Here is a 25,641-nt window from a genome sequence, read left to right on the forward strand (position 1 = left end):
TTTTGAGATTGTTACCCCACTAAATCTGTGCCTGGCGAGCGCGAATTAATTAAAATGGTGTGCACGTGAGCTGAACCTGAATATTCAATGTGGCTTCCACACCCTGAATTCATAAAAGCAAAGCAAGGACACGCCCCCACCCACCTCAGGACCCGTTCCCGACCGTCTCGTGCAAAAACTCGTCGTGCCGCTGTTGCCCCAGGAGCACAGTGATGTCATTAGCAATTTTAGAGGATTATGGGATTACGAACACTGTATGTTCGTTATCTGCCGCATGGTTATTGGATTTCGACATGGAGCTCGCGTAATTTAACTTCTGAATGACTCTTGGAGCAGACCGCGCGCGTTCGTTAATGTGGAATACGCGTAAAGTTGGAATTAGTCCATCCGCGCCCACATGTGCGCGCACACACGTACCCTTCAAAACGCGTTATCATCGCATTACTGACGCATCACTCCCATTTCATAAACAAACACAGCAGTCTGCTGTTCGCAGTCTATTCTGACAAAATGGTGCATCATAGCAAAGAAATATAACTGCAGAGGGCTGACAAAATGAGCACACAAACACAGCTGGATGGTAAAGACTAGTTATCACAGTAATGTGATGAATTATTGCATAATGATAAAGTGCACTCTAAAAATGCTGGGTGAAATATGGAGAAACCCAGCAAGTGGGTTAAATGTTTAACCCAACCGTCTGGGTAGTTTTATTTAACTCAGAAATTGTTTAAAAATGAGTATATGGCTGGCTTATAATAAAGCCGTAATAGGTTGTAAATTAAAAATTAGACACATAATTATTAGAGTCTCTTCTGCTAACCAAGCCTGCATTTATTTGATCCAAAGTACAGCAAAAACTGTAAAATTTATACTTTTACTATTTAAAATAACTGTTTTCTATTTGAATATATTTTAAAATGTAATTTATTCCTGCGCTCAGTGTCACATGACCCTTCAGAAATCATTCTAATATGCTGATTTGCTGTTCAAGAAACATTTTGTATTGCTATTATCACCATCATCATCAATATTTAAAACAGTTGAGTACATTTTTTTCAGGATTAATTGATGAATAGAAAGATCCAAAGATCAGCATTTATTTGAAGTAAAAAAAAAACTTTTGTAACAATTATAGAAATTAATACTTTTTTTATATCAAGGATGCTTTAAATTTATCAAAAGTGATGACAAAGACATTTATGATGTTACAAAAGATTTCTGTTTCAGATAAACGCTGTTCTTCTGAACTTTCTATTCACCCAGGAAATCTTGAAAAAATACGACTCACCTGTTTTCAACATAAGAAATGTTTTTTTGAGCAGCAAATCATAATATTAGAATGATTTTTTTAAAGATCATGTGACTGAGGTTATGATGCTAAAATTTATATTTGAAATTACAGGAGTAAATTACATTTTAAATATATATATTCAAATAGAAACAGTTATTTAAAATTGTACTGTTTTTGCTGTATTTTGGATCAAATAAATTCAGGCTTGGTGAGCAGAAGAGCTTTAAAAAAATCATACAGTTCAAAATTTTTTTAAATGGTAGTGTATTTTGTTTATTATTTAATTATTATTTATTCAACTTATTCATAAATGTTCATTTCTTGAACATATTAATAAACTTAATTTCAGTCTATTTTGGGTTCATCTTAAGCAAGAAATATAGTCTTTTTTAAGCAATAGAGTTAAAACTACCTAGAAGTTTGGGTTAAACATTCATTCCAAACGCTGGGTCCAAACAACCCAATCAATGGGTTTGTCCATATTTCACCCAGCGCTGGGTTGTTTTTAACCCAGTATTTTTTAGAGTGTAAAACAAGTTTCTATATTTTTAAAAATGAAAAAATGAGGATCATAATGGAATAAAAGAAAAATATGGATTAAAAATGTATTTTATGTTTATAAAACAGTCTAAAATGTTATATTTCTGACTAAAATATTTCAATTAATTAATAAATACTTCATGCAAGTATTGGTAGAATATTACAGTAATAAAACATTTAACCAGTATCGAAACCCAAAACAAAAGAAAACAACATTTAGGCACATTCTTTTTAACATACAGCCTGAGAAGCTTAAACTGCTTTGTCACTTTTTCTTTACCTTGACTCAGTGATTGGTCATTGCATTTATTGATTTGCATTTTCAAATACAGCAAAATCAAATTTAAATTGAATAAATAATAAAGGTGTCTGCAGCAGTTGTGATTCTTTCAGGTTGTAAAAACATTTTGTAAAAGCGACATATTTTTTGCAATCTTTCTGCACACTTTTACCAGACTGCACTGTTACTTGGAGAAATCTCTAATTTTTCATACTGCAAGCTTAAGGCAAAACAGCATGGACATTTTTTTAATATTTCTTGATATAAACACAGAGGATAAGAGAGTGGTTCATAAAGCTCATTTTAAAAGACCTAGTAAACAAATGATGCCAAATGATGTGAGAGATTTGTGCCGCTGAGTGCTGGAGTGAGAGGAGATTGTGTGTGTGAGCTAATGCTGCTGAAAGGGGGAAGGTTGTTTATAGGCCAGCTGTGAGTTGTCTCTTAGTCAGCCAGTGACCCAAATCAGCAAATAAAAAATAGAGAGAATGGAATAAAAAAAAGAGGGAATGAGAGAGGGAAAGAGAAAAAGGCAGGGGAACGAACAAGTTAATAGTGTGAAAGAGGGAAATAGAAAGAGCGAGATAGAAAGAGAGGGGTGACATTTAAAAAAAATGCCAGAAAAGTCATTTTAATGCAGCTATAAATATTTTCTAGCTCTTTTATCAACTTCCCCCAGCATTCAAACACACCACTGACACTGCGCAGACACAGCAGATTCTATATGTAGATATATACACTACATATGAAACTGCACAACCCATGCCAAACTATCACAGAGAACCAAAAAAAATACAGATAATTAAAATATGCTGAACATGAAATATTTACACAAAAAAGAGAAGCACATAAATGTTTTTTTTTTTGCCTAAATCAAATAAAATATCGAAAACACATTAATATTCATACATAAATACATAATTGAGTATTTAGTACATTGGTTATACATAAAACCATCAATAAGAGTATACAAAACATCTGAAAACTGAGCCAGCTGCCAGCTCAACTCTAAGAGTGTGTTATTTAATGAAAAAAAAAACTGGCTGTGTGCCTTTAATAGGACCCTAAAGATTATGTCATATTATATTAATGAGAACAAATCTTACCGGATCCTATTACATCTAAAGAGGAGGAGCACATTAATTTGTTCCAGCATGAATTAAAAATGCCTTTATAGAGCAGCCATGTTTTAAACACGCTTCATCATAGGCATCTGAGCTCATTTGAGTCTTCCTCGATATGAATTAGAACTAATCCTGTTTGAGTGTGAATAGAATGTTTGGACTGAATTCAGATCGACTGGAAGCAGCTCTAGTTGTGCTTGGAGTGAAAGTGAACTGGGATTAAAGTGGATTAGCATCAGATGAGAGAGGTATCTAGCTGTCTTACTCAGGATTTAGACATGCTTAGACTCCAATCCAGCTAGTTTCTCACCCAGCTGCTGGATCTGAAGCCTGACGGACCCATGCCTAGATAAGACACACACACACACACACACACAGCATTATTGCATTATATCACAATGGAGATAAATTAAATTAATAAAAAATAAAATAAAATCACAATATTACAGTTTAAACCATATTGTTATTACATAAATGGCACCTTGGTGAGCATAAGAGACAAAAACATACACTACCAGTCAAGTTTTTGGACAGTAAGTCTCTTTTCTTCTGCTCACGAAACCTGCATTTATTTCATCCAAAATACAGTAAAAGCAGTAATATTGTGAAATATTTTTACTATTTAAAATAACTGCTTTCTATTTGAATATATTTTAAAATGTAATTTATTCCTGTGATCAAAACTACATTTTTAGCATCATTACTTCAGTCTTTAGTGTCACATGATCCTTCAGAAATGCTGATTTGCTGTTCAAGAAACATTTTTTATTATTAATATCAATATTTAAAACTTTTTACTTTGATGAATAGAAGATCCAAAGATCAGCATTTTAACTGAAATAAAAGGTTTTGTAAAACGATTCACCATACCAAAGTTTGGAGTCAGTATTTATTTATTTATTTATTTTTTGGAAGGGGGAAGAAATTCTAGAAATCTAGGATTTTTTAGCTTTAATTGATGATCAAGACATTTATAATGTTACAAAAGATTTCTATTTTCAGATAAATGCTGTTCTTCTGAACTTTCTATTCATCAAAGAAACCTGATGAAAATTTTTACTCTGTTGTTTTCAACATAATAATAATTATAATACATGTTTTTTAGCAGCAAATCAGAATATTAGAATGATTTCTAATGAATCATGTGAGTGGAGTACTGATGCTAAAAAAATCAGCTTTGAAATCACAGGAATAATTTACATTTTAAATATAAAAATATATAGTATTCAAATAGAAAACAGTTATTTTAAATAGTAAACAATATTTCAAAATTGTACCGTTTTTGCTGTACTTATTTATTTTTATTATTTTTCAAAAAAATCCAGGCTTGGTGAGCAGAAGGGACTTCTATAAAAAAACATAAACAATCTTACTGTTCAAAAACTTTTGACTGGTAGTATAAAAAACAAAAACTTCCTAATTCAGCATGAAAAAAATAAAACATTTTTTTAAAAATTTGTTCTCTGTGACAATGAACCATGAATTCCCCAGGCCTCATACAAACAAATGATCATCAACAAGCATATATCATGGTGGTCAGAAGAGCACCTGTTGCTTAATATTTTTCACATAACTGGCATCTCTTTTACATTTAAATTTTTTTGGGGGGTCTTGTGGGGACAACACTCACATTTTAAGACTTGTTATCTTCAAAAGACCAGGGAGATTTCCCTCTCTGAAGGAAGATCTGTGAACTTGACATATGGAACTGAAAGTCAGGAAATGGTTAATAGGTAATTCAAACCACTTTTTTTATCAGCAGAGGTACAGAAAAAGCTAGAAAGGAGAAACAGAAAGAAAGAAAGAGGAAGCTGTTGCACTAGGTCCTTATCTGTGAAAGCACACATACACAAGCTTGGATGGGTATAAAATACACTACTGACTGTGCTGTCTTCTGTACTCCTGTCTCCTCTGCAGAACTCACTCTCAATCTAAAAGTAATTTTAAGCAACTCTGTTCGAAATACTATGCCAAATGTGTTTAAAGTATGACACAGATTTTTATAAAGCAGACCATTTTTCCACAAACAGCCTACTACTATTTTCCTTTTTTGATGGTTAAAGAAAGATCACATGAGGTTGTTCTGACACAGTTTTAAATGACAGATTTGTGCAGTCTCTAAGATCTCAACCCATCAAAAATGATTTCAGCTCTAGTCTAAATTTGTCAAACTATCAAAAGTTTCAGCTCAGAGATCTACATCAAATACGGTGCCGCAATCTCTAAGCTTCAGTTTGATAGAGGAAACCCAAAGGCTTTGAGAAAGATTTTTTTTTCCCCCCAGCATGTTGTTGGAACACATACACAAACACACGCACACGCACACACACAAGACTTCACTTGGAACCACTAGTAGCTTGACAGATTCCAGTTTTGTTTTAATTAGATGCTGCGGTGAGGCAGACTGTTCTGGCAACACTGCAGTCTCGGCTGATATTTGATGGGATTAAACCAGGGATATAAAAAATGAAGTGTGAAAATGGTGATGGATTCATCACCTTTAGATTACATTGTGTGCTAAGGCAATAAAATAAAAAGGCATATAATTAGAGCAAAAAATTTGCTGTATGCAATACTTGCCAGTAGTATTATATATTAACAGTATGTTTCTTGAGCTCCAGATCAGCATATTAAAATGATTTCTGAAGGATCATGTCACACTGAAGACTGGAGTAATAGTGTTTTCATGACGTGTCATCAATCGGTCATATTGGTGGCACATACATGAACAATGCCACTGAACCAAATAGAACTCGCAAATTTTGCTTATTATAAATGGTCAATTATTGTAATGTTTTTGGCTGTAATCAGTCAGACCGGGGAAAACATTTGGAGTACTATAGACTGCCAAAAGTTATAAAAAAATCGAGGAGAAGAGTGCAAAAAACGGTCTGAGGAAAAACGGCGTTTGTGGTTGGCCAAACTAAACCAGGATTTCCAGGGCAAGAATCTTGACAACATTCCAGTTTGTTCTTTTGCCGCATTCCAGGCAACCTGTTACCCATGTTTTTCCAAACTTCTACCCGTGAAAGTGCACTGGAACGGCAGTCAAACCCGTGAACTTGTACTAGATCGATGTACTCCCAGTTCCGTACTTGACGTCACGTACACGGTGAAAAAATAAACTTTAGGACAATATAACGCTGCAATCAAATTAATAATAATTAGTGGTGGGCCGTTATCGGCGTTAACGTGCTGCGTTAACGTGAGACTCTTATCGGGCGATAAAAAAAAATATCGCCGTTAATCTATTCTCAAAGTTGGGTTGGGAGCTGGGTCTAAACTACGCAAGATATGATGACTTTCACCTTGATATTTTAGCGTGGATGAGGTATACCTAGTCGAATTGCACTGTAGGGGGCGAGAACGAGTCTTCAACTTCTGGGAAATTACCACATCAAATGAGACGTCAGGGCAGGTGCGTTGCTAGACCCTTTTTACTGGGGCACGTGAGTTATAATTTACTTTGATAATCCCGAAATAAAGACATTAAACTATATGCAACAACTGAATTGACACTTCTAAAAGCAATGCAGTTTAATCAAAGAGTTTAATGGAAGATGCACGCAGAAATCCATGCCCGTGCACGTCTGTGTATTTAACGGCAACGCACACGTCGTGCAGCCTTTTGCGCAGAAGTACTTGGTTACACAAGTTTGTATAGGTAATTATGTTGTAAATGCAATTGTCAAGCAGTTTGTGATGCATTTTGGAAACAGGAGATGAGCGCCTGATCTAATGCGCCACCTGGCTCGTTCTCGAAGACTTACTTTTAGTCATTATTTGGGTAGCACACATATTCTGAATGCCTTCAGCAGAATTCAAATTAGCCATTTTAATCTAGATTAATTCCAAGATTTAATCTAGATTAATCTAGATTAAAAAAATTAATCTATGCCCACCCCTAATAATAATATAATAAAAATAAATGCGCTCAAGTAGTTTGTAATGACTTGCCTGGAACACTACCAGTGTTGTTTTCGTCAACGATGACGAAATCATTTCGTTGACGCCACTTTTTTCCATGACGATAACGAGACGATGACGAGATAAAAATGGCTCGTTGATGACTAAAACATGACGAGACGTGTGTGAGTTTTCGTTGACGAGACGAGAATAGACGAAAATGTTAGTGGGTGGTCCGTCAGGCGTTTAAAATGCATGACATTTCTGCTTATTGTGCATGCCAATTAAAACCGAAAAATATCTGCCGCTATGGCAAGCTGTTTTAGCATTAAATACTCTTTGCCATACTACTATGGCAAGCCGTTTTAGCATTCCATCCTTGTTTGTCTTTTATGTTTTAAAACATTCCTTCATTATTGTAATTATTGGTAAAAATAGTCGATCCGGAAGTTCACATTGTGTTGAACTATAGATCTGCTATTTTCACAACTTATAAGTGACACTACCCAACAGCAAAATACTTACTGACCTACATTAATTTCTTAAAAGACTACTTTTTCCCCTTTTTTTGACTAAACCTAGACTAAAACCTTTTTGACTTTTCGTCGACTAAAACTAGACTAAAACCTTCTTGACTTTTCGTCGACTAAAATTGGACTAAAACTATCACATATAGAAGTGACTAAAATTTGACTAAAACTAATAACCATTTTAGTCCAAAAGACTAAGACTAAATCTAAGATGGTTGTCAAAAACAACACTGAACACTACAAAGTCGTGAGTCGTGGTTTAAGGTCGTGATTTATAAGCTCAAAAACTTGCCTGGAATGCAGCATTATTTCCGGTCAGGTAGGTGAAATATTAGGCTAATATCTTAATTATTACTGCTCGTATGTGTCTTTACCACATATTAATTTTGGTTTGTCAAAATATCGCACACTTCCCTGATTACTAAGTCCTTCTCTCTATGATTTATCAGCTTCCACACGTTTTTTTCCGATGGGGGCACCATTATTATGATGACATGAAATTGTTGCAATCGGTTGCTCTTTTTACCGCAACACAACTTGGAAAATAAATATTGATATGATGCCATATTGTGCAGCTTTTGGTTGTAATTTTCAGTTCGAGGCAAGAGAGGCAATGCACGTCTTCACTGCTTTCCCAACGAAAAGCGGAGGAGAAAAGAATGGAAAGATGCCTGTGGATTAATAAAACTTTCTAAACACCCTTCGTCTTAGTCTTTTCCACTTTAGTCCTGATGCCTTTGAGGCTTTTAATAGACCACAGCAATTGAAAGAGCTTACAAACAGCAGAAAAAAGAAATGCTAGATGCCATCCTGGAAGGATGTAAATGTATAAATATGTTTAAATATGTATAAAACTATGTGGATTTCTTAAATAATGCAAATCTTTCATTGGTTCTCTACTACAAATTTCAGTAAGAGACATAATTTGTTATATTAACCCATACAAGCTTTAATACCAGGGGTTCCCTTTAAATTGCTATAATATTAATGATCAAATAAACTCGAAAAACTTTTCACTGAGGTAAAAGTCACTAAAATGTGAGATTTTGTGTTGAATCCTTCCCATTAGCAAGGCTCAGAGTGTAATTCTTAGAATTCAACATAAGCCCTGAATTGAACACACTTCGGTCAACAGCTCAAGGGCATGAGTCGACTAGACCCTGATATGAATCACAACTAATCTTGTTCGAGTGTGAACAGAATGTTTGAACTGAATTCAGATTTCCTGGAAGCCTGTTAGTTGTGCTCAGACTGAAAATGAACGGGGATTAAAGTGGATTAGCACCTACTAATACAATTATTGGCCAACTGGCAAGATGCCCCCTTTTGTTTACTCGACAAAGCCAGTTTATACTTGTATATGGTGCTTGTTGAGTGTTAATTTAGTACACTCTTAAAAATAAAGGTGCTTTACGATGCCATAGAAGAACCTTTTTTTGTCCAAAATGGTTCCATAAAGAACCTTTAACATCTGAAGAACCTTTGTTTCACAAAAAGTTCTTTGTGGTGAAAGAAGGTTCTTCAGATTTTAAAAAGGTAAGAAAGAGATGGTTCTTTAAAGAACCTTTGACTGAATGGTTCTTTGTGGAACCAAAAATGGTTCTTCGATGTCATTGCTGTGAAGAACCTTTTAAAGCACCTTTATTTTTTTAAGAGATTACCCTGAATATGCTTGATACCAAGCAAAAGAAAACAACTGCAGCTAGAGTGACACTTACAGATCTACACTTACACATCTGTCTCCATGTGTCATTTCCCTACACTCCACAAACCACACCCACCTCACACTGCTATTTATTTCCTGTGTAGGGTTCCACGCCAGTCAACAAGAACAACATACATCAATATCACTCTCCTCTATCATCTCCACCCCTCCTCCACCCACCTTTTCTCCCTCTCTCTCCTCCTATCCCTGGCAACTACAAAAATCATTCAGTTCCCATGGGCACCTCTGACCTCATTCATTCATCTCGCTCTCACACACCTCTTGAAAAGACAGCAGTTTTGCTTGTAGCGATTACACAGCGTACTCTACTTCATCCTTTGAACTCCTTTCACGCACTAGTCTCCTTTCTCTCTCTCTCTGCCTCCTTTCATCTCTCCTCCCTCTTTGTCTTCAAGGTAGAGATGCCCGGCAGTGATGACTGACAGCCTAACCAGCCCTAAACCACATAAGAAGGGGAGAGAGCGAACGAGATTCAGCAGAAAGATAGAGTCGTGATTGCTCTCTAGTGGATGAATGAAGCTATTACACGTTCTTATGTTCATAGCTACATGTGCATTCTTGGTATGTGGACATCTGTGGTTACTACTGGACAGATTGGCTGGCAGTGTTCTACAGTTTAAATCAACGATAGTCACACTCACAGTCACGGCACTAAAAACTGGAGTCATTTTCTAGCCATGTGGCTGCTATTAATGTTCATTCCTGCAGCTGAGCACTATATTACCAACTCAAACTGCATATTTCACATACAGCCTGCTTTATTAAAAAGATGAGCTGCTGTCAGCCCACTCATAACTATTATGAGATGTTTAGTCATGGCTGTCTGGGTCATAATTCTGGCTCCATCTCAAATTGAAATAATATTTAAACTAAACAGTGCACTAATGTTTAGTGATAGTCCCTTGTTTTGTCCTGAACTGCCTGCTGTTCTTCATAAAAGTCCTTCAGGTCCCACAAATTCTTTGGTTTTTCAGCATTTTTGTGTATTTGAACCCTTTCCAACTATGACTATGATTTTGAGATACATCTTTTCACACAGAGGATAACTAAGGGACCCATATGCAACTATTACAGAAGTTTAACACTCACTGATGCTTCAGAAGGAAACACAATGCATTATAAGCCAGGGGGTGAAAACTTTTGAATTTGAAGATGAGGGTAAATTTAACTTAAGGATTTTCTATAGCTTCTGAAAGGGTGTACAAAGTGAAAAAACTATTATATGTACGCAAAATAAGAAAAAAATTACACATCGTCATTCTGTTCAAAAGTGTACACCCCTCAGTTGTCCTCAGCGAAAAAAGATGGATCTCAAAATCAGTCATTGTTGGAAAGTGTTCAAATACACAAAAATGCTAAAAAAACCAAAGAATTTGTGGGACCTGAAAGATTTTTTTTACGTTAAATATTTTATTCAGGTCAGTACTAACTAAAAAAATAACATGCATTTATGATCCCTCTTATTTTGGTAAAATAATTAAAATTTTGCAGATTTTGCAAGGTGTATGTAAACTTTTGACTTCAACTGTATATATATATATATATATATATATATATATATATATATAGATTGATATACAGAAATGACAAAACTACAATATTCTATACATTAAAATAAGTTTATCCACCTGCTAACATTAAATTATGTAAATAAAAATGGTTAATGTTAATATCTAACAGAAATCTATCCTACACAAAAACACTTTAAATTGTAAAAATTAACATGAACAAATTATGATCAATTATGACGGAACATGAATAAATAAATAATAAACATGATTATTGAATCAAGTAAAAAAAGTTCAGGGTTTGTTATCTATTGCATTAACTAATGGTGACTAATTAACCCTTACTGTAAAGTGCTATCATTAAAACAAACAAAAGACTTGTGTACGGATAGATAGTCAAACATTTGCACACTTGAAAAACAACCAACCCAGAAGTTGAGGCAGACACTCTTTTTAATTCTGAAGTCTCTGCGGGATGCTGTTTTTTTTTTTTAAATACATTGAGTGAAATCACCACTAACAAAACTTTGAAATGTGAGAATGTTAAAGTCACTCAAAATGTGTTTATTACTCTCAGGGTTTTGAATACTGTGTGGCGTATGGCACAGATCTGTGAAAACTCCAACTCTGTATGGCACACAAGGAATCTCAGTACTACACCTGCACACTTACAGTGGCATAAACCATGAGGGTCACTGAGGGAATTTAAGACTTTAAATTAAGACATTATATTTGGTACAGATGAGACTATTTTCATCTTAAAGGAAGTAGCATCCCAGATCATGACATTTCAAGAATATCAAACGATCGCCAACCACGCTGACATGATTCCTAATCAGAAACAGTGGGGGACAGATACTTTATTGTGTGTGCATCTATTAGACTGTGAGAACAACTGTGCTGCACTGTAAATATGTGTTCAGAGTTGAACAAACAGAGCTGGGCACTAACACCAATTAAACATTATTACATAGAATACATATTCATGCAGGAGGGCAGAATGTATGAATGTTGTGCAGGGGAATTTAAATTCAGCGTGAAAGGAAGCTGTTGACATTTTAGGGGTGAATTTTCAGACTCAGTATTACTGGATGAAAGGGTGAAGAGTGACAGATTTATTGCAGTCTGTCCTGCCTTGTTTATGGCTATTAGTGGTAAAACAGTCTTTTTTTAAGGGCAAAAGGAATATTGGACTATTCGGACAAGATGGCCAAGCAATTATGGCTATGAGGAAGGTATCTAAGGTGTAATAACTGAGAAAAATGGAAGAGTGCTGGCTGTTAAGGGAGGGAGTTTGTGGTTGTTAGTGTGTAATGTCTGTACTGGAGATGCTATAGTTGGGGAATTGGGGGAAGGTTAAGGGAGTCCAGGGCGCTGTGGTAAAGTTCTCTTAATGCTCTCAGCAACAATAAACGACAAAACATCTGATTAAAAAGATGAGGCAGGGGCTCCTAAAGAGAGAGAGAGAGATAAAGAAAGAAAAGGAAGGAGTGGAAAGTTAATGGCCCTTAACTTGTTTAATCATATTAATCACTGTTAATGCTGATACACACACAAATATGCAAAATACACACTAAATCATACATTAAATTGTAATTAATAAGCAGTTTTAAGTGTGTAGCATAATCTGAAATATCCTTACATAAACAGAAACTGATTGAAATTCAAAAACTGATTCATGAACAACCACACAGATCCATAATGTCTTACCCCAAGGACATGAACTCTGTTGTAGTAGGAGCTAAAATCTTTACTGAGAGACACCAAAAATCTGCACACCTGACAAGACAAACAAAACACACACATTTTAGTTATGGATAGCTATATTAATGAAGCCAAGATGGCAGAGAGAAAAAGAGAGATGAGTGGAGGTACTAGGAAGATCCTTAAAGAGATAGCTCACCCAAAAATATAAATTCTGTCATTAATTACTCACCCTCATGTTGTCCCAAACCCGTAAGATCTTTATTTTAGGGACAAAAATTAAGATATTTTTGATGTAAGCGTCATAACATTTCGGTTGAACGACTGATGTCACATGGACTATTTTAACGATGTCCTTACTACCTTTATGGGCCTTGAACATGGTAGTTGCGTTGCAGTCTATGCAGGATCAGAAATCTCTTGGATTTCATCAAAAAAATCTTAATTTGTGTTCTGAAGATCATCAAAGGTCTTACAGGTTTGGAACGACATGAGGGTGAATAAAATAAAGGCAGAATTTTCAATTTTGGGTGAACTATCCTTTTAAAATCAACTCCAAACTCCACCAGAGAAACAAAACCTTAAGCACCTGTTCAGTCCTTAAATTAACTCTGGCTGTACCGCCTTCATGCTCCAAGACTTGTCCCGATTGGTCCAGCAACTCAGAGAACGGAATGAGGTAATTGAAGAGAAGGAGCCACTCCCCCTAAAAAAAAAATGAAATGTCAATATTATCCCCATGTAAACCACTTCTATCGCACTAAACACAAAAACATGATTACATTTGGCATAAATGTAGCAACTGAAGAATACTTCAAATACTTAAATAAGGATGCAACAAATATGACTATCAGCATAAAAAGGACATGTTATTGGCATATTGCTTTACCTCCTCTTTTAGGGCAGAAAAGTCCAGCTCTGTGCCTCCAGGGATTTCTGGATAAAGACCTACATATTTCAAAACAGACATGGATATTATTTCACAAATTACACAACATTTTACCATTTAACATGCAGTTAATCAAAAGGTGCAAAGGAGAAAGATGGGAATTGATTTCTTTACTTCAGCCAATTGCAAAGTTGTACACAGCCCCAAACAACATGACCAATCGAAATACCATACCTATGTTGTTGCACAGACTACATTGGCTATTGTTGTTTAATTCTGTACATTTTCTGTACATTTTTGCTGTACTTTGGATCAAATAAATGCAGGCTTGATGATCAGAAGAGACTTCTTTAAAAAAAAAAAAAAACATAAAAAGATCCTAACTTATAAAAACTTTTGACTGGTAGTTTATATTATCTTTTACTGTTTTTCCATTACCATAATTTAGAATAGTAACTAGCAATAAAAAAAAACATAGCACTTGCCTAATAAAATGATATACAACAAAGGGGTCATCTGATGCAAAATTAACTTTTACATGTTGTTTGCACACAAATTTGTGTTGGCAGTGTGTGTACACAACCACCCTATAATGATAAAAATCCACCCAGTGATTTTTTTAAATCCTCAATAATAAACACTTTCTCAAATCAGGCTATCCTGAGATTCCTAGCAGAATGAAGTAGTTCTGCACAGCCTGCTCCCGCGATTATTGATTGACACGACCATCTTACCATAAACCTGTCCAAACTGAGCTAAGAACAGTCCGCCATTGTTTCGACACCAGAGCAGGGATAGACAAGAATGTCTCTGATTGAGCAATTGAGGTGTTTTGTTGTTGGATGTAATAATGAACATAGCAGTTGTTATTTATTCCCAACATTTGAGCCACTGAAGATGCAGTGGATTAACGTTACTTTCGTTTTTGAAGGGAATGTGCCCGCCGATCTACCTAAATGCATTTATGTTTGCGCAAATCATTCGTGTTCCAGCTTCACCTACAGAAGAAGTGAGTATAAGGGTTTATGAATCTTTGCAAATCGCCTTTCCTAATAATGTGCTAGTAAGCAAGTTCCACGGCTAAAGCTTACAGTCTCTCGAATCGCTTGTCACCTGACAGAAGCAGAGCTCATTAGCATTTAAAGGGGCATGCACCGAAAGGGTTTGCTGTGAACAGGGCTGCTTTTGATAAGACTTTTCATCAAGACCCTAAAGAATCATATCAACTTCTGGAAACTGGGCATCCGGTGACCCCTTTAAGATTTGGGTGTAGTCATACTGAATGCACTTTAAAAAAACAACTCCATGGCTACTATCTTAATAATATTGCTTAGAACATCAAGTGTGTGTGTGTGTGTGTGTGTGTGTGTGTGTGCTACCTTGTTCCACCCCTTTCTCGTAGCTGCTGAAAAGTGTGTGAAGACGAGCACAGTTATACATGACAAAGACTCCACCCCTGGGGCCCTTTGTGGACACACCACTGTCCCGCTGAACATCTAAGGTCACCTGAAAAAGAGCTGTCAGTCATCTCTGATGCAGGAAAATATACTCCACACACACGCACGCACACATGCAAATACACTCACCGGACTTGTGTGCACTGTGGACAGCAATTCAAACCTCACGGTGGCTGAGGTCATGACTCTAATGATGTCATCCCATGTCTGACCTAAGAGAGCAAATAATGTCACACAGAGAGTTCACATCTGGTATTAACAGGCATCACAAACAATTCCAGGCTATTTTACTAATAACACATGCGGTAAAAATTCTTTTTTTATAGAATGCACAAATAAGCACACCTTCAACTTGGTCTCCATACTTCATTTCTGAGGCCTCTTTCATCTGAGCTTTTCTTAACCTACAGAATTACACAGTCAAACATGTAACACTGTAGTTATCAGCCTTATAAACTGAAGTCTTGTAAGAATGATTTATAGAGCTGATAAAGCATTAGAAAAAGCATTAGAGAATTGCTGTTCTAAAGTTTTTCCTTACTGAAGATACTGAGCTGCATTCATCTGAACACCAGGAGTTTTAACAGGACCACAAATCACCAATCTCTAATAGAGAGGAAAAAGCAATTATTCATTAATTCCTTCATTTTCCGGCAAAGATAGTCTAACATACAGACATGTGCAGATGTGCACCATTTGAGCTGAAAACTTGCTCTTCCAGAAAGCGGAAAATAAACATTGATCGGATCCTTTCAAATGCTCTCTAAATGAGAATGACCTTTGCACAATTCAGCTGCTACTAATTAGGACGTACCAAATAATGGTTTATAGCTGTGATATAACTAAAGCTATTGGCTAGTTAAAAAAAAAACGAAAAAAAGAATGAGTCCTTTGATAGGTTCAACGCAAAGCTCCTGTTACAGGACAGTAGATACAAAACAGAAAGCAATTGTTTAATATGTAAAGCGCGCTGGTACAGCTGATGGACAAATGTGTCTGTGTGGGCAGAGAGTGTGAAACCTGCACTGCCGTTGCACCCGCTGCTCTCCACAACATGGCTGTTTGCTGCTGACGAAACTCATCCTGACAGGAAGTGACATGCACGGCTGTTGCCGTAGGGACCTAAAGTAGAGAAATCCATTACAAGCGTCCAACTAAAACATGGGAACTCATTGTAAATTTAAAGCAGACAGATATAATCCAGACAGAGGGTCCTTTTGACTCACAGGGAAATCTGCGGTAGCACTGTCCAGCTGGGCCAGATGACACAAAGCCTCTCTCTGCACTGGAAAAAAAAAAGAAATCACTGACTTATGCATATTACAGGGTAAAACTAAGGCTATTCAACAATTTAGCACTGAAACACTAGGAGTGAAAGGTCCTTGGAAACAGATTCTGGTTGACAATTCATTCCAGCCTAGTTAATCTCATCTTGTTGCCTCTTGTGCAACTAGCCTGAAAATACTATAACTGAAAATCTATTATTATTTTACATTTTAAATTATTTTAAATGCTAAACATGAATTTAGGCATCACAACAACTTTCAGTTTTGAAAAACACATACATTTACATTAGGGCTGGACAATATATCGAACGATATTGTGAGGCGCGTTTAGTCAATGAAGCCGGTGCTTTGATTAGTAGTAAATCTCCATCACATGCGTTCCGCTCAGGTTCCGCTGGAGCGGCAATTAATACACAGAGACGTAAATCTCTGACAAGCTACGCCATATCGCATTCGAATCAATTTCAAGTGAATATTAGATTGTTGCAAAAGTCTAAAGGCCAATAATGAATGAAATAATAAAGTATAACAAAATTTTTAATGTCGACGTCAATAAAATTCAATAAATTTTTGAACAGTAAGACTTTTTTAATGTTTTTTTAAGAAGTCTCTTCTGCTCACCAAGACTGCATTATTTTAACACTTTGAAATATTTTTACTATTTAAAATAACTTTTTTATTTTAATATATTTTAAAAAGTAATTTATTCCTGTGATCAAAACAACATTTTCAGCACCATTACTCCAGTCTTCTGTGTCACATAATCCTTCAGAAATCATTCTAATATGCTGATTTGATCTCGTCAAGAAACATTTTTTATCTGAAATAAAAATCTTTTGTAACATTATACACTATACCATTCAAAAGCTTTGAGTCAGTTTATTTTTTTGGGGAAAGAAATTATAGAAATTAATACTTTTATTTAGCAAGGATGCTTTAAATTGATCAAAAGTGATGATAAAGACACTTATAATGTTAAGAAATATTTTCAGATAAAAGCAGTTCTTCTGAAGTTTCTATTCATCAAAAAAAAAAAAAACTGAAAACAAAAAATTTCTACACAACTGTTTTCAACATAATACATTTTTGATAAAAAAAAATCAGCTTTGGAATCAGGAATAAATTAAATTTTAAAATAGATTTAAATAGAAAACTGTTATTTTAAATAATGAAAATATGTCATAATGTTACTGTTTTACTGTACATTGGATCAAATAAATGCAGGCTTAATGAGCAGAAGAGATTCTTTAGAAAAACATTAAATGTTTGACTGGTAGTGTATATCAAACCAATAAATTGTGCATTCCTAGTTAAATTTACAGTGTGGTGCATTTTAATGAATAATTAATGACAGTGTGGTTACAGTGTGGTGCATTTTAATGAATATATAACAAGTGTCTTGTTTAAAAAAAAAAAAAACATCAGCAAATGGAACTGTATTGGTCAATGACAAGGTTAAAATATTTATAAAACAAAACACAATTAAAATCTCAACATCAAACATTCTACTCATGTACTGGCCAAACAGACACAAATATTGTATATAAACCAAACCATGAAAAAATTAACCCATTAAATCCCTAATAAACACACTACAGCTCACCTGTGCAAGTGCCAAGACTGGGATCATACCCCTGAAGGTTCTCGTCCTGTACCACTTGTTTAAGGTTTATCCTAACTTGTTCTTTTATCCCTCTTTTCTCTCCCTCTATTTCCTCTCCTCTGCTTCTCCTTTTCCCCCTGTCCATCTCTCTGTCTCTGTAGGTTGAGTTCTCTAAAGCTTTTTTCATCTTCTCCTCTCTGTCCTCATTGGTCCAGCTGACAGGGACTGTTGGCCAATCAATGCCTAGTGTTTTCAGAAAGTTGACGATGTCACTGTCCTGTGGCAAGGCTGGACAAAAGGACACAGTGTACCTAAAAGAAATAAAGAAAGAGTTGATCAAACTATTCTTTTGGTGACAAAATGTATGCCAGATCATAAAAGTCAAAGCACTCACCCTTGTCTTCTGAGCTGTGCCCCGAGGTGGTCGGCAATGAGAACGGTTCGCAGCTGCCCCAGAGCTAGTGTATCTGGAGATGGTATGGTTTGTTTGGTGTGAAGGGCAGGGCAGTTGATGAGGACACAGCCCTGTCTCTGAGCAGCAGGTCTCAGATATGGCGTTATTCCACATAAAACACCTTTGAAGGCTGCACAGCGATCCACACACACACGCAGGCCTTCTGCTGTCACTTCAGTGGCTCCCATCGGCAATACACCGCTGCCGCGAAGAGAGTGAATGCCACTGAGAACATCAGAGGGAACCTGAAAACACATGGACAATCATGAAAATTGTACTAAAGTGTATTTAGTGTAACAATTTACATATTTAGTGCAGCTACCCCGAGACACTTTCTCATTAAATCAAAACCCTTGCTAAAAACGGTATAAAGTGATGAAATCAAAAGTGATCAATTGTTATTTTTGTAATATTGCAGTGTTTATTATAAATGATTTATCCTTGCACATTTTTTTCAAATAATATATTTATTTAAAAACATGGTCCCCTCCCCCGCACAAAGGCATCTCTTCTCTGATAACGTGTGCACTAGCATAAAGGCAGGACAAGAATCCCTCCCTTTCAGCAACCTGTCAGTTACACGAGATCCCAGCAATAAGCAAATGACAGTGATCCGGTCGATCCAATCAATTTCCGACTGATGAAAATCCCACCCTACAATTTTTCTAGTTTGAGAAGCTGTTTTACTATACGTCAGAATAGGGGAGAAAAGACAATTGCAATTTCTGTTTTTATGCCGTTTGTTTTATGCAGTTTTTTTTTTCAGATTTCATCAAAATTCATATCTTTGTTTGTGTTCTGAAGATGAACAAAGGTCATACAAGTTTGTAATGACATGAGGGTGAGTAATAATTACAGAATTTTCATTTTTGGGTGAACTAACCCTTTAGGGTGAGGTCACATTCACCGCTGTTCTGTGAAATTTCATGGCTGCTAACCAGTCATTTAAACAGGAACCCACAAAATCTGATGTTTCACATGAAGGCAAAAAAGTATTTCATGCATCTTGATATGAAACGATAGATCTTCCGGGCAAAAAGTGTAGTTTTTAAAATATAACAAGACTTCTTATTCTAAAATAAAAGGTCTTTAAAGTTTTTCCATGTATGTTTGTAAGCCTGTTTTTACTGAAGCTGGAGGTTTCCATCAAAATTAAAGCTCTACTGCCATTTCCGTCAAAATTAAAGCTTAAAATTGCAGTATGAATTGCTGACAGCTAGAGGTTTAAATGGGTAACACTGCAGTCCAAATTTAAAATATTTCACGTGTAGAAATAAGGAAAGTAAGCAAAGCAAAAATAATATACCTATGTAATTTCCATTTTCGTTCATTTTACAGTTCAATTATTTTACAATATACAGCTATTACTGTCATAAGAAGTTCAGGTACAATACAATTCACTGACTTTCTCTGACTTAAGTTTTCTTAGTTAAAAACATGGGTTGGAGCTTTTAATTTTGAACTCTCAAAGTGCATTAAATAGAAGAATTTAACTTTAAAATGTACAAAACATTCTTCATTTGTCTTCTATTTTTTATTTTTTTTAAATATTCAATTCAAGTTTATTTGTATACCACTTTTTCACAATGCAAATCATTGCAAAGCAGATGTACAGAAAATTTTAGTTTCTACAATATATTTAGTAGCTTACTAGTGGTGACTATGTCAAGTTGATGTACATATGGCATAGATGTATGGCAAAATCTGTAAATGACGTAATTCGACAGACAATGAACACTATTAAGAGTAGGGCTGCACGATATTGGGAAAATATGCGATATTGGTGGTGAATATTGCGATAACGATATTTCTTGCGATATTACATTTCCCTAGAGAAATGCTTTTTTTAATGGTGATTATTATTATTATTATACTTTTTTTAATCATTTATATATGTAATGATGGTAACACTTTACAATAAGGTTCATTAGTTAACATTAGTTAACCACATTAGTTAACATGAACTAATAATGAACTGCACTTATACAGCATTTATTAATCTGTGTTAATGTTAATTTCAACATTTACTAATACATTATTAAAATTTTGTTAACATTAGTTAATGCAGTGTGAACTAACGTAAACAAACAATGAACAACTGTATTTCCGTTAACTAATGTTAATAAAGATTAGTAAATACAGTAACAAATGTATTGCTCATGGTTAGTTCATGTTAGTTAATACATTAACCAATGTTTAGCTAATGAACCTTATTGTAAAGTGTTACCGTAATGATCATACTAAAATAAACAGGTAATAGATATTCATCTGTCATCCGAATTAAATGTAATACAGCCTACAAAAAAAAAAAAAGTAGTCAATGAAGTTGCAAAAATTTAGACTTTAAAACACTTTGAATGTCTTAAAACCTCGGCAGACATTCTGACATTACTTTTTTATTTAAATGTAACATGTACACTCAAGAGCATCTTTTAAACAAAATATTTCCCTTTATTAACCTTTTTTTAATGAAAAAAAAAATATTATTACACAAAATTTAAATAAACTATTAAACAAAAAGTTTACTATTAAACTTGAAAAAGGTAGGAGCATCAACAACAAAAAGAGGAGCACCCAATTTCTTTTTAGTAATGCACCGATCTTGATTCTTCATGGCTGATTCTGATTGCCAAGCAAATCAAATGGGCTGATTCTGAAAGCCTTTTTATATATTTATTTCATGCCCAAAGCAAGGGACAAGAATTAATGAAAATATGAGTACATGAACAAAATGTTTATTTTCTCTATTATAGGTACAGCCATTTAAATTAGAGGCAACCACTGTATTTTTAAACAATCTAACAACAAACAGTAAAGGACCCAGTTCTTCATTATTATGCAGTCATAATCAAAGTAGGCTACTCTTTCAGTATTCAAAGTGAAAATAGAGACCGAATTTTAAGTATGATTCAGAGTTATTGACAACTTATTACAGGCCACATACTAATAACAGCCTAGATATTTTATGTAGCCTAATTTGCGCACATTGGGGAGTCGCTCTCTTAACGTGGGGTATTAAAATTGCTTTTGAATGCGGGTGCGTCTTTTACTTTTGCTTTCGTTTTAACGACCGTGCGAAACTCTCGACGGTGCTGAACGTGCATTCTACAATACAAGACATTACTTTAACAAAACCTTTTGAAAGTCGGAGGACACAAACAGGACTTTGAAAAGCGTGTCCCCAGTCCAGTCGTTTTTTCTAATTGTTTATTTGAATTAAATGGAAAATATAATTCTAAATAATTTACTTAAAGGTGCAATGTGTAATATTTAAGAGGATCTCTAGACAGAAATGCAATATAGTATACATAACTATGTTTTCAGGGATGTATAAAGACCTTACTTAATGAACCATTATGTTTTAATTAGAATTATCAGTTTATATCTACATACACCGCGGGTCCCCTCACATGGAAGTCGCCGTATTGTTTCTACAGTAGCCCTAAACGGACAAACTGCTCTACAGATCGCGTTTCATCACTGTTGTTCTAGCGGAAAAACACTGACACAATGATGAACAAGTAACTGAAATATTCACAATAACATCGTTTTAGTTAATTATTAAGTAAATATAATTACTTAATTTACGTTTTAAAAGAAACCTCATTACTCTTTGCTGTCTAAAACCACGACATCTTAATCCCGTGTGGGCCACCGTAGCTTCTGTAAAGGGAGGGGTGAGCAGTGGACGGGAGCCGTTGGTTGCAATTCACAATCTCACCGCTAGAGGCCACAAAAATCTACACACTGCACCTTTAAGACGAGAGAATGCACTATAATTAAAAACTGAACATAACAATGCGTCATATTTCATTTATCACTTGAGGAGAACGAGAGGAGTCGAGTTTACAGAAAGAGAATGGCGGACGATTTAGTGTCAAAACTAATTAATTAAATTAATATTCTGAAATGCATCAAGTGTTTTGTCTATAGATCTTGTTTAATGCAAGTCGTGTTGATTTGAGACGGCTAAATTTATCAAACATGCTCAACTCATTGCCGCTGACCGCTTGGTCTTTAGGTCATTACTTTAAAAAACAAAAACTTGAATTTAACAAATATAAAATGTTCCAAACATATTTGTAAATTAACATAAAAAGGAAACAAAACGAAATCTAGCCACTTTGCCATTAAAATCCAAAACTGAACTATTTTATTGGCTGCAACACGATAACTCTGTTCTGATAAATTGTCGGACAAGGACGGGGTTTATGTCTGAGAGTCTCAGGCTGGGCTCGTGTAGGACTCTATTCGTTCCCTTGTTTCAATTAAATAAGATCTGAGCGGTACCTCTCGGTTGGTATCGTATTCGGTTTAGTTTTTCATGCTTAAAATGACTATAGCGGCAGCTTTTATAGCAAAAGATAAACCGCCCTTTTCTGTGGTGGAAAACCCCGGGTTTCGCCACCTGTTAAATACACTGGAGCCGCGATATAAGCTTCCCTCACGCAGACACTTTTCAGAAAAGAATATGCCGGAACTCTAGAACGAAACCAAAGCCCAAGTATTTACTTTTGAGTATTTGTTCTAAATGTTGCTGTTGTCTTCTGTGCCCAGACTTTAATTTTGTTTGATAAATGCAAGAAGTGTTTTCATTGAGAAGGTAAGATTAAAGTTTCAGTTCATATATCTGACTGTTTGTATTTATTAACACAATTGTATATATTTGTAGACCTAAAAAAATTTAAAAAATGAGTATGCAGTGCATCGAGATATTGTATTGAACCGAATCGATGACATGATAATCGTAATCGAACTGAACCGTAAGACCACTGTAGGTTCACACCCCTAGTCAAAACGCAATGCAAAAGCGCCTGTTTGACAACATTTTGGGTTCAAAGTTTTTTTTTTTGTCATCCATTCAAACAATTCACGCCGAATTGCCAATTCCCGTAAAACTGAAAGTGAAAGTATAATATGCACGCATTTATAAGCTATTTAAATGCAGAAAATAAGAGGAAAAGAGGAAACCCCCACCCCCACGGTGATACCGGTATTACCGGTGTTGTCACATGCCGATTAACCGCTGGGGAAATTTCCTCATCGTCACAACCCTACTCGTTACCAGTATTTTTCTGCTACCACAATGCGTGCACAGCTGCAAGTGACATAACTGTGACCTGTACTCCAAATTGGTCAAAAGAGTGTTTTCACGATGCACCATTAATCAGCCATATTGGCAGTACTGAACGTAAACAATGCCACTGAACTGAATGAAACTTGTATTTGAAAATGGTCAATTATTGTCATGTTTTGGGCTGTACTAATTGGTCAGACCAAAAAAAACTTTTGGAGTACTATAGACTGGCAAACGTTATAACAAATCAAGAAGAAGAGTGCAAAAAAAAAAAAAAAAAAAAAAACACTGAAAAACAATTAGTGTTTGTGGTTGGCCAAACTGAACCAGGATTTCCAGGGCAAGAATCCTGACAACATTTGTGCTTGTTCTTATTTCCAGTGAGGTAGGTGAAATATTAGGCTAGCATCTTAATTAATACTGCTTGTACGTATCTTTACCACCTATTAACTTTAGTTTGTCAAAATATTGCACCCTTTCCGGTTTCCTTCTCTATATGATTTAACAGCTTAGACACGTTTTTTTTAGTGGTTCAGACAGCATAAATCAGCAGAAAAAAAGTGTTCTGTAGTACATTAACCAATCCAAGCTGCTGTTTACATCCAAGTATCACGCATCCAAATTATGACAGAGCGCAAACCCTCTTTTAAGATTTCTCCCACAAAGGATGTCAAAAGTACGTTTTAATTTTTAAACTGTAATAACTTTTAAATAATTTCCAATTTTTACATTTTAGTAACCACAAAAGACTAGATGCACGCCAACTTGTGTGGTAACCACAGCAACAGTTACTGCTCTGGCAGTTTTCGTTGAGGTCCCCTATCGGACGACATCGACAAAACATAAAAAGGTACGTTTGTTAATACGTTCTGTCGTTATTTTTCGTCTTACAACACATTTAAATATTACAAAACCTTTTGTTTAAAACGTCATTTACATGTTTGTTTGTCAGAGGCGAGAAAAGACAATTTAAGTTAGTTACCTGAGAATTCCCTCAAAAAAAAAAAACTTAAACAAGGTTTCTGTTGTTAGAGGAAAAACATAGTAATAAACCAGGACGTGATTATATGACACGGTTCTCCTAATTGCCTACATGTTGTTATCAACATTGGCATATTCTGACCTAGATCTAACGGGCAGTGAGGAGTTAAATCATTTCTGCCGCAGGGTTCAAATGTTTGGTCGATGCCACCAATGTCAACAGTCTAGCTGGCGCCCTGCGTGTCTGTGCAGAGCTCGGGCTTACATTCGGACAATTCTGTGTCTGTGACTTTGTGATACATAACCAGACGTCCAAAGCAAAAGCTTGAAAATATATCCACCACGGCGCCTCAAGCCATGCGTAAAATCGCCATGCGGAGAAGCATGAGAGCGCATCTGTCACTGGTGCAGGCCAGGAAGATATCATAACACAGAAAATAAAAATCGCACATGTAAGCAGAAATTTCAGACTTACCTCTCCACCGGCGTACAGCGTTGTCAAAACCGTGTTGGGTGTCAAGAAGTCACGATTTCTCAGGTTCTTAGCGCTGCTCTCCTTGAACCAGAGCTTCTCTCGCTCGCGGCTGATCTCGGCGTCATGTTCAGCGTCTCTCCGCAACGCGCCGCTCAACGCTTTGACGGTGGACACGATGCTAAAAGGCACGGCTTCCTCCATAATTAGGCTCAGTGCGTTGACATTGTTATTAGTGCCTGGAATCGAGGAATGCTACTGAGATTGACTGTAGCAGCACTGCAGTGCTGTGCTCCGATTGATCACCAATCAAAACAGATGTATGGGGACCGGAACGTTAAAAATGTTAATGATTAGAGCGGGGCATTGTTTTCACGTAACACCAGTTCCCGGTTGCGACCTTCTAAAAGGCGCCATTTTGGGTGTGGCAAAATTAGTTATGTCAATGATAGAACAGAAAGTAAAAGTGCTCTTTTGCAAAAAAATACATTTTGTTCAGAAGCTGCCGGTTTAATTTTAAATAATATAGACACTTTTTAAGATATTCTATGGATTTCTCTACTACTTGTCACTGATGTTACATAGTTATGTATCTAGTTCCCACAAAATGCATGAATCTCTGCTTCTAAACCTACATGACTATATTAATTGCGCTATTACAATATCATTTTAAGCTTTGAGTGAGGAAAAGAGTATTTATCATCGTTAAAGTATTTACTACAAGTCTCACTTGACAGCTATTTCTGCTTTTCTGATCAAATAAGATAACATAATACTTAAGTTTTTGGCTGACTAAAGGTGAAAAATTCC

The 25,641-nt window shown here is 35.6% G+C and overlaps 1 protein-coding gene across 1 annotated transcript; it reads right to left on the reverse strand.

Annotated features, from left to right (window-relative positions):
* Positions 1-11,343: 11,343 nt before the first annotated feature.
* On the reverse strand, positions 11,344-25,139 carry dalrd3 (DALR anticodon binding domain containing 3). The gene is made up of 13 exons (XM_073819185.1): positions 24,835-25,139; positions 18,242-18,546; positions 17,848-18,158; positions 16,185-16,243; positions 15,979-16,080; positions 15,500-15,564; positions 15,304-15,362; positions 15,088-15,170; positions 14,881-15,007; positions 13,502-13,560; positions 13,202-13,318; positions 12,619-12,687; positions 11,344-12,359 (listed from the first exon to the last, which is right to left on the reverse strand). Exons 1-13 carry the CDS (start codon positions 25,033-25,035, stop codon positions 12,240-12,242), a joined length of 1,677 nt encoding a protein of 558 aa, XP_073675286.1. The 5' UTR covers positions 25,036-25,139; the 3' UTR covers positions 11,344-12,239.
* Between the last annotated feature and the right edge of the window lie 502 nt (positions 25,140-25,641).

Source organism: Garra rufa, chromosome 15, assembly GCF_049309525.1.
Source record: "Garra rufa chromosome 15, GarRuf1.0, whole genome shotgun sequence".
Taxonomy (NCBI): Eukaryota; Metazoa; Chordata; class Actinopteri; order Cypriniformes; family Cyprinidae; genus Garra; species Garra rufa.